The following is an 11,109-nucleotide window of genomic DNA, read 5'->3' as shown; positions in this document are numbered from 1 at the left end:
AGAGAGCTTCATAAGGTCTTCTTTTTGAAACTCTAGCCTCCTCCTACAGAAGAAAGACTTCTTGCTGCGTTTCTTATGCGTTTGGGTTCTGTAACCAAGCAAAGTCTCTTGCACCAACATTAAAGATCTTATTGGTGTTTCTATGTGAAGCTGCTGCAAATCAATTACAACAATCAAAGGGTTACTGTGGAGTTAGTCACGTACTTGGATTCGTGCAAAGGAGTAAGCCGCGTATTGAGATCCGCGCATCAATTGGTTAGTCACGTACTGGGAGCCGTGCATTGAAAAGGAGAAATTGTCACTACAAAATAAGTCCAATTGGGTATTGGGGTAAGGGTTCAACTGTAGGTTGGTATAAGGTACTAGGATTCCTTTACTTGTAATCGTTTGTTTTGATAATAGCGAATTCTTGGGAGTGGTGACCTTAAAATCATTCAATGGAGTTTTGCCTTGGTGGTTTTCTCCATTCGTAAACAAATTACCTGTGTCAAATTTATTTTCTGCTGCATTTAACTTAATTGGTGATTTGTTTGTGCTACCATGCTTATTGCATGTAATTGAATCTAATTAATTCACTTGGTTAATTAATTGGTTAATTCATCATAAGGGATCAATACGTTTTTGGCCTATCAAAGTCATCAGCCTTTTTTCTGAGTCATAGTCGGCTAATGGGATACGCCTACCTATGTTCCTTGTGTCCATGAGCATGCTCCCTTGAGCTATCCAAATCCTAACTGACTCTTTCCTGCATTTCCTAAGGATCTCCCTTAGTTCTAGCAATTCCAAGGTATCCTGGTCCAGTCCCTTTCTTGGCTCCTTGGGAATTCTTCCTTTAAAGGCTGGGCCGAGCTTCTTTTTTTCTTTTCTCCCTTTTCTAAGGCTCAGGGTCTCCCCTTTCATGGGATTGGGTTTCCTTTTACTCACTTTAAGTGGGCTTTGGTTGGTAGATTGGGCCTTCCTTTTCTTTGAAGGCCTTTTGGTTTTTGGATTTTAATACTTGTGATATTTTGGACCTCAACAGCATGTTACACTACTCAGTATTTTTTAATTGGATGCAAATTTTGACAGACGTACTGTTAAATTATATTATCTCCATATATTCTCTATGCTTGAAATTTTCAATGTAATTAAAGATCAATAGTTGTAAGTGCTAGATTTGAAAGCCCAAGTCCACTTAGATTAGTAGTGCCTTGCACTTCTACCCATGCCTAGACAATAGAATTGTTTTAGTGTAGTTATAGGAAGGCAATTACAATAGAATAGTTACCTAAGCTTAGAGCTAATGATGTGGTCCACAAACAAGGAAGAATATGAATCAAACAATTGATGAAAAAAGTGCTCCTCGGTCACTTCTGAGGATAAGTTCTTATATATGTTTTACTTTAATTTTGTCAAGCAGTACATTGTTCACTTTTCTATATCTCTCTGATCCCTTCCCTGTAGAGCTTCTTTCCCCTTATATATCCTCCTTCTTGGCATCCTAACCCTCCACTTATACGCCCTAAAGCTCTTCCTTGGATACTTGTACCATCATAGTTTTGCTAAAGGTGGTAAAAGGGGTTGCTAGCTGTGAAGACACTATTCAGGGGTCACTTCTTCATTAATGCAGCTAATAAGGTTATTGTAGAGCATTTAATGCGGAGGTGGAAGATATACTCTTTCAGGAAGCTTCCTCCCACCATGCTAATCCTCTCCTAGAATGCTATTTCTCCTAATCGGGTGCTCATCAGATTCTAAGCACCTTCCCTATCTTCTTCTCGGGTAGACCAACCTCTCAGGTTAGATGCATCTTACAAATAAGTGGGTGCAAGACATCCCACTCCTTATTCTTCTTGGTCCTCGAACACCCCACATTAGCCCCCTAAGACCTTGCTATTAATGCTTAATCTAAGAGCAAGGTTTTAGCCACACTTGGATGGGTAGTACATGCCAGGTGCATTCCCACATGAAGACATCGTTTCAACTGTCTTTTGCACGCTTCGATATCCATGTTCCTGCAGTTATTGAGTTAGGCAGTTGCTTGTTCCCCCCACATTCTATGACATGATGATGATCCTACGGCCTTCATTTTTCATAATTTATGAGCGGGAATTTTACCGCTCAAATTTTTTTTTAACTCATATATAAGAAGGTGTTGAGAGAGAGATTTTGTTCCATTTACTTGTTCTCTAGCTTTTTTCATTGAAGCAGCAACCCGAGGAGAAACCTTTCTAGTGCTTGTAGGTGCATTTGGTTTCACACTCCTTACCATAAAGGGATTTACTTGTTCTTGTTATTTTTGTTTTTTATACTTTAACCTTATAAGGTCCTATGGGTAGATTTGCTAGGCTAGTTGACACTCCTGAAGGCATGGCCACCTTTAGGGCTAAATATAGATTTTCGACAATGTTGAAATTCAACATTGTGAACTAGGTGAATGGTTAGTCATAAACAGACCACCTAGTTCGGTAGTTATTCCGATGATCGCCTTCATAGAAGGCAGGATGAAAATTTCCATGGGTAGGGTTACTAAAGATTTTCTTATTAATTATAGGTTATCCCCAACCCAATGCTCTCCCAACCTTTTTAGGGTCCTCGATAGTATAGATATGATAAACTGAAAGATGAGGACTAATCTCAAGTGGAATGATGTAAATTGGATTTACAATTGCCAAAAGGGAAAAGACACCAGTTACTACTTCAAATGTAGGGTAAACGATACTGCTCCCATTGCATGAAGCCAAGGTCTTGCCAAAATTTCCGTGTAAGGGGAATAGGCTTCCACCACAATAAAGTTAACCTACACTTCCTCGTCTCTGGCTTGCATTGGTAACTTAAGCCTTCCCTGGGGATTACCGTTCTACCATTAAATCCTATTAAAGGCGAATTATATCTCTCTAGATCCTCGGGTTTAAGATTCAACCCTTTATATAAATCTGGATACATAATCTCAGTCCCGCTCCCCTAATCCACCAAAACTCTCTTCACGTCATACCCTCCTATCCAAAGAGTTACTACAAGGGTGTCCTCATAGGGCTGGAATGTCCCCGCCTTATCTTCCTCCAAGTAGCCCAAGACTAGCAATAGCTCCAACTTAGCCCGCTTTGATACTTGGGCTAGATTTCCCTATTCCAAATTCGAAGCAACAACCAAAATTTTGAAACGCAGATTTGCATCACTCCTCAATGCGGTAAAAATTACATTAATCGTACTTAGGGCTGGCCAAGGAGCACCATCCCTCTGAAACCCTGCCCCGGGTTGTCCTATCGACCTCGCGGGTTGATGTAAAAACTGTTTCAACTTTTCGACCTTTACCAACTAACCAAAGTGATAGCATAAAGTCCTGCAATCCTCAGTTTTATGTCCCCTTTCTTGATGATAATGACAGTAGAGACTCTAATTTCGTTTGGTCAGATCTCGCCCCATCTTGTTAGGCCACCTAGAGTAAGGCTCATTATTTATTTTTTCAAGGATTTGATAGACTGACTCATTAAACACCAAGTTGACCATCGGTGCATTGTCTCTCAGTAATTGGTTGGAAAAATCCCTCCTTTGTTTATTTTGATTATATCCTCCTGCCCGAGGAACCCTTTTTTTCGGAAACACTTTAGCCTTACCTTTACCTTGCATCTAATCTTCTTCAACCCACTTGTGCTTATTAATGCGGTTCATAAGTTGACGCATGCTGCGAGCAGGCTTTATCGTTAGTGACTTCCATAAATCGTGCTTAGTTGGAAGCCCCACCTTGAAGGTTTTTATAGCCACGTCTTCAAAATCCCCATCTATCTCATTAAATGTTTCCCAATATTTGTTTGAGTAGGTCTAAAGAGTCTCCCCCTCTCTCATTGCCATGGATAGTAGAGAATCTAGGGGCTTGGGGATTCGACTACATGTTACAAACCTAGCTCCAAATGCTCGGGTCAATTCCTCAAAAGATTTTATTGAACCTTTTCTAAAGCATCGAATCATCTCATAGCAACATGGCCTAAGTTGAAAGGAAGAACCTTGGATATGAGGGCCTTGTTTCTAGAGTGAATGGCCATTCTCTAGTTAAAATGGCTCACATGTTCCACTAGGTCAGTTCTACCATTATAAATGGTGAACATGGGCTGCGTAAAGCGATGAGATAGCTTAGCTCTATCAATTCTCCTTACGAAGGTTGACTTCGAAATTTGACGAAGCGCCTTACTCATCGCATCATTCCCCATAGTCTAAGGGAACGTATTCTCCCCCTGTTTCCCTTTTCCACGCTCCCTCCTGCACTCTTCAAACCTATCCTCCTCCGAAGATGCGGAGAAAGATTCACTGGGAAGGGTTCTAGATTTCCGCCTATAAGATCTATCTTCCCTCTCTTCATACTCCTTTCTTGATGGGGGTGTAAAATTTCTCCTACTACGTTCCCTCCTACGCAATTTTTTACGCAAATGATCAATTTCCAGCCTCAAATTTCACGTTTTCTGTTTGTGCGAAACGTGACTTCTCGACCTGGAATAACTTCCTATGTGCTCTGTATGCTGTGTTTCTATTCTAACACTGGGTGTAGGATTGTTCTCCCTATCCCTCCATCATTCCAAATTAACAAAGTAATCCTCACATTGAGAACCAACAGATTCCTCCCTGTTGTGCTCCAAGTTAGCTATGACTTAGGAAAATTGTTTGCAATTTCCCACAGACAGCGTCAATTGTAAGCGCTAGATTTGGAAGCCCAAGCCTACTTAGATTAGTAGTGCCTTGCACTTCAACCCAAGCCTAGACAATAGAATTGTTTTGGTGTAGAGATGGGAAGGAAATTACAATAGAATAGTTTCCTAAGCTTAGAGCTAATGATGTGGTTCACAGATAAGGAAGAATATGAATCAAACAATTGATGAAAAAAGTGCTCCTCGGTCACTTCTGAGGATAAGTTCTTATATATATTTCACTTTAATTTTGTCAAGCAGTACACTGTTCACTTTTCTATTTCTCTCTGATCCCTTCCTTGTAGAGCTTCTTTCCCCTTATATACCCTCCTTCTTGGCATCTTAGCCCTCCACTTGTATGCCCCAAAGCTCTTCCCTGGATACTTGCCATCAGGGTTCTGCTGAATGTGGTAAAAGGGGTTGCTAACTGTGAAGTCACTGTTCAGAGGTCACTTCTTCATTAATGCAACTGATAAAGTTGTTGCAGAGCATTTAATGTGGAGATGGAAGGTATACCCTTTCAGGAAGCTTCCTCCCAACATGCTGATCCTCTCCTAGAATGTTATTTCTCCTACTTGAGCGCTCATCAAATTCTAAGCACCTTCCCCATCTTCTTCTTGGGTAGACCAACCTCTCGGGTCAGATGCGTCTTACAAATGAGTGGGTGCAGGACATCCCACTCCTTATTCTTCTTGGTCCTCAAACATCTCACAATAGTCATATCATCAATCAATTTTTTAAATTCAAGTTTTTATAGTATAAAATATTGCATAAAAAATGAGCTTATAGGTGAATGGTAAATAACATCAATCAATTTTTTAAATTCAAGTTTTTATAGTATAAAATATTGCATAAAAAATGAGCTTATAGGTGAATGGTAAATAACATTTAATTGGTATGAAAAGTAGCATACATATTAAGATCATATAAAACACGTGTAATTTAATGGTAGAATTTTTAAAATATAAATTTAATAATAAATTAGTATGTGGTGTACCTGTAACTTTACTTGGTAAAGGATTTTCTTCAAGGTTTCTGTAAGTTTAAAATATACTAAGCCGCAACCACCCCACTAGTACAAAGATTAATAAAATATAAAATTTTAAAATATCCAAATGGATGGATTAAATGGTTTTGACTCTAACTGGCTATCATATTATAGATGGATTATATAATATACTATAACCTTAATACAGGATTTTCTCCAGGGTCTTTGTAAATTGAATTTCCGTAGTGGTTTATGACCAATTTAGAACCATCACGCGACCTTTGATGATGTACAATTATCAAGATTCGGTGAAAGCATTGTGACTGTTGCACGGTTCGAATTCCCTTCCTTGTTGACTTGTAAGGACTTATAAAAAGGAGAAAGAAGATATTTCTAAATTATTGTCGGCATAGGCCCTGTTGTCGAGTACATATTTTTACAAAGAGCAATCTATTCTAGATGTCAAAAAACTCCACTCGACACTACGTGCAATTATGTAATGGATAGAACACGCTGGAGGGTTAAAAGACAAGCACTCCTGCGAGTATTTTGCTCATTTTATAGGTTTCGGAGGTATTTTGATCATTTTTTAAATTTATGAGATATTTTGGTAATTTTTAGGTTTTTGGGTATTTTTGTCATTTTATAGATTTTGAAGGTATTTCAGTCATCTTCTTTTAGGTTTCGGGGGCATTTTGGTAATTTCAAAAAGATGAAATATCAATAACTATATCATCATTCAATTCTTTAAATTTCGAATTTTTGTTGTCTAAAATTATACATAAAAAATAAGTTTATAGACTAAATAGTAAATAACTTTTGATTGACATGAAATTTGACATGTATTTTAAGAACATACAATTTAACATTTAAATTTTCAAAATATGTAACCATATTAATTTGTTTAGTGAGAGTTGTAGTCTTAGGTTTTAGCTTAGTTTGTAGTCAAACTTTTCTTTAAACTTTGATCCCTTAACAATATATTAGGTCCTAACAATATATAAGTCCTTACAAACAAAAAGAAAAAGCCCAAGAGAATTTTTATGGAACTAAAATTTTGAAAAAAATATAATTTGCAGCATTGATAATGAGACTATCATGCAAAAATTTCAAAATAAAAAAATTTAAAAAGAAAATTGTAAGACTTTATGTCTTTGTGTGTGTATGTGTTTTTTTTAGGCCAATATATGAAGTTCTATTTTTATTAAATTTTGTATAATTTAAATTTCTTAATGACCACCGTAGACAATATTTTTAGAGCCGCCCCAGACACTAGCCCATCCCATGTTGCCTATACTTTTGAATTGCAAGATATAAATAAAGAACTCCTGTGACACCTCAACCCTCTTCTAATTTAAGACCTATACTCAGACTATCCCATTTTAGCTTTCCTTTGAAATTTATTTCATATTTGATCAGCAATTGCTCATTTGCTTCCTCTTTCGGCAACTGATCGACCTACTGCCCACTGTCTAAAAATAAAAAAGAAGCTGTACGTTTGTGGTTATTAGATTGATGAATGTATAACAGAAACAAAAATTAATTACAATGAGTCATTGATCTTATAAGCTGTACGTTGAAAATTATCTATTTACAAATTTCTCAGACAACGCAATGAATTTTTTTTTTTTTTTGGAGAAACCGACCCCAGAAAAAGGGGAGGGGTTTACGAAATATTAATAATTTCTGCAAGATAAGCATCAACAGAGTTTACAGGGACTTCCTCAATCCAAGTACAGAGAGAGTAAAAATTACATGCTGTCCTTTGCAAGACTATGGGCTACTTTGTTTCCCTGCCTACGAGTACGCTTAAAGACCACGAAAAAAAACAGAGCACGAAAAAAAGCAAAACAACCTGAAATAAAGTGAAATGGTACTAAAGCAGTGGAAAAGAATGATGATAACCATGCCAGGGCAGTAACGTTCCTCGTACGTATTGCTGACGTAAGATGTAAATCAAGTTGCACTGTTGCAGCCGGAGTTATTCGAGTACTATCATTTTTGCCATAATCTACTCACGTGGCAAGTTCTAGTCCTAGCATTTTCCTTGCGGTCTTTTATTTTTCTTATTGGTACTTTTCCTTTTTGATAATTTAGTAGTCAGAACATTTGGATTTTTGAATATTTTTGTTGAAAACATTAGAAAGTTTTATATAAGTTATAAGAGTCTTGATGGATGTAAGTTTTAAAAATTGAAATAACAGCATGAAGTTAAGGCCTAAGCAAGAGTGATAGAATTTTTTAAGAACTCTAATTCCACTTGGGTAAGTCACATTGTCAAAATGATATTGAGAGTTTGAAAATGATAAATAAAAAATAAAAATCTTAAAATTTAGGATTTTTTTTTTTTTTTTTTTGATGGGTTAAAATTTAGGGTTTTGAAAATTAATAATTTTACTCATTAAATCACATTAATTGAAGTTTTTAGGGAAAATTGCATTTTTTTTTAACTCTAAGATATCATTTGGATTACACTTAACCGTTTGAATCAAAACACAATTGAATCCCCCAATTTTAAAAGTACTTTACATACAACCTCCTTCTATATGTCGTTTGTAGAAAGACCAAAATGCTTTCTAATTCTTAGTAAAAATATGTCTGGATTATGAGACAATCTAATAAGAATATTGAAGAAAACCCAAAAAAAAAATTTTAAAATTTCTTTTTCTTTCCCATATTTGAATAATGTTATATAATATATATATATATATTAGCCCAATACTCAAGTAAAAATATTGCTAGAACTTAGTAAAGCTCATTGTAAATTGTTAGTACGTGACTAATTTCTAGATTGACTAACTATCTTGATTCTTGATGTCAAAGTTTTACTTGCCGACGCCGACGTACAATGATATCACAATATTTTGGTTATTATCATTCATATTTAAGATCTAGTGTATTTATGCCACGTGGCATATTTGTCTGATATGTTTTTTTTAGAGAGTTTCAATCTATGGTATCCTTTCCTAATAATAACTTTTTATCATCAGACCAAGACATCAATTGATTTTTGGTGTAGGCAGGATCTGAACCCCCGATCTCTTATTTAATCATCAGAGATTTTACTAGTTGAGCTAATTGGAACCCACACTCATATGATATGTTAAGTTAGCTTTAGTGGAAGAACAAATGGAACTTCTTAGCTTGGCATAAGTGATTATGAATTTATGATATTTTGGATAGCCAAACTTGAATGTTCCCACTTCTTTTCATCCCACCTACCAAAGAATACCTCAAGCTCACGCTGGAAGGATAAAAGACAAGCACTGTACTTATGAACCAAAGTCTAATGTGTCACAATTTTATGGCATCTCACTTGCTACATAATGCGCAGCCGCAACATTGCATCCAATGCTTTAAATCATTACATCTAAAACATAGACCACGTCGGAAGGAAAAAGGAGTACACAAGCTCATTTAAGTACATATTTCTACGAAGAGCAATCTACTCTAGATGTCAAAAAGCTCCACTCGACACTACGTGCAATTATATTAGGTGGGATGAACAGAAGTGTGAACATGTAGTAATGGATAGAACACGCTGAAAGGATAAATTAAAAGACAAGCACTCTAATTATGAACCAAAGTCTAATGTGTCACAATTTTATGGTATCTCACTTGCTACATAATGCGTAGCGGCAACATTGCATCCCAATGCTTTAAATCATTACATCTTGAATATACTAAGCCACAACCACCCCACTAGTTCAAAAATCCACCTTCCTTTTTCCTCTTCATTTTAGTATATAAATGTGCTGACTTTGTCCTAGAGTTCAGTGTGCAATAGAATTAGAAATCTCTTTGAAGTTTCAACAAAGATGGCCTCCAACATTAAAGCATCCTTCGCAGTCGTGTTCGTGTTCGTGCTTACTTTGAATGCTTTTATTGGCGGTATTGATGCAGCCGGGGAGTGTGGGAAGACCCCGATTAGGACCGCAGCGGCTAGCTTGAGCCCTTGCTTGAACGCAGCTGGGAATGCTAGCGCTAAAGTTCCACCAGCTTGTTGTACCAAAATTAGTGCCTTGATCAAGACCTCACCCAAATGCCTTTGTGCTGTTTTGTTGTCACCTTTGGCAAAGCAAGCAGGGATCAAGCCCGCGATTGGTATTACTGTTCCAAAGCGATGCAACATCAGCAACCGACCAGTTGGAAAGAAGTGTGGAAGTAAGTATTTATAAGGTTTTTAGTTTGGAACATTTTTTTTTTTTTTTTTTCTGAGAAGGTGGAACAATATATATTTTGAAAGTAATCAATCAAATTGGTTTAGTTTTGGAACCAAAAAAAAAAAAAAAAAAAGTTTTTTTACTTTAAAATGGAACCCATCATACGTGGAGAACATGTTGACTAAATATGGGCTATTGGATGGCAATGGACATAAGTCTAGGCCCTATTGTGTATGGGCTAAAAGTAAATTATATCAGCCCAACCTAGTGCTTATCTTTCTTTTTTTCTTTTTCTTTTTTTGGAGTATGAACCTTTTTTTTTTTCTTTTTTGAGAAATTTTGGAGTATGAACCTAGTGCTTATACTAATATAGTATATAGTGCCTTCTACTCAAAAAAAAAAAAAAAAAAAAAAAAAGAAGAAGAAGAAGAAAGGAGTATATAGTGCCTTAGGTAATTATTAGCGTATAGGAGAAAAGAATAATATTATATAAACACTAGTGGAAATACTAGTCAGCAATTAGAAAAAAGATATTAGTGGAAGTACCTAATAGCTTAGCATTAGCAAGCACCTCCTCATCCCCTAGCAAAATTACTGAATGAATAAAAGTAGTATTCATCTTATTAAAGAATTGAAGAAAGTATAAAACCAGCATTTGGATGACTTAATTGGTAAGATATTGGGTTAACAAATTTCAGGACTTTGGTTTGAGCCTCAAATAATTAGTTGTGTGTTGGTATTCCTTATATCTCATCTTCATTTTAAACGGTTGACCTAAAAAATAAGTAGACCAGGAATATGGGGTCTCACCAAGAAGTGGGTAAGGTGCTACTATGGTCATGCTCAGGTAAGGAAGTTATATTAGTCACCTTCTTCTACCCATTTTTTATTTACCAAACAAGAAAAGAGTACAGGAAAGGTGTTGTATTAGAGTAGCTTGTGGTGAAACCTTGTTTTACATTTTTGGATGAAGTTTTCTAAAAAAATTAAGTATGTTGGAGAAGATAGGAAATTTTTAGAAAACATATAGATAACATAAAATTTGAAGATTTAATCAATAGTTGTTCACAACCAAATTTCCCATAAGTTTTCTCCATGATTTTCATATATTTGGACATTTCACTCAATTTTTCTACAACTGCCAATTCATTATCGTTCTTCTGTGCAGGGTACACTGTCCCATGAGAATCGACGCCCGTAGAGTCACCCACGAGAAGAGAAATAGCAATCATAAGTTTATGAATATTAATGGTGCTAAATAAGAGTTTTTTCTCTCTCTTTTTTTTTTTTTTTTTTTTAA

At 36.1% G+C, this 11,109-nt stretch overlaps 1 protein-coding gene across 1 annotated transcript; it reads left to right on the top strand.

The window, feature by feature from the left end:
* Nucleotides 1-9,408: 9,408 nt before the first annotated feature.
* Nucleotides 9,409-11,109, top strand: LOC126717818 (non-specific lipid transfer protein GPI-anchored 15). Its single transcript, XM_050419731.1, has 2 exons — nt 9,409-9,810; nt 10,978-11,109. Exons 1-2 carry the CDS (start codon nt 9,465-9,467, stop codon nt 10,992-10,994), a joined length of 363 nt encoding a protein of 120 aa, XP_050275688.1. The 5' UTR covers nt 9,409-9,464; the 3' UTR covers nt 10,995-11,109.

This window comes from Quercus robur, chromosome 3 (genome assembly GCF_932294415.1).
Source record: "Quercus robur chromosome 3, dhQueRobu3.1, whole genome shotgun sequence".
Classification (NCBI taxonomy): domain Eukaryota; kingdom Viridiplantae; phylum Streptophyta; class Magnoliopsida; order Fagales; family Fagaceae; genus Quercus; species Quercus robur.
This window is presented reverse-complemented; position numbering and strand designations above follow the sequence as displayed.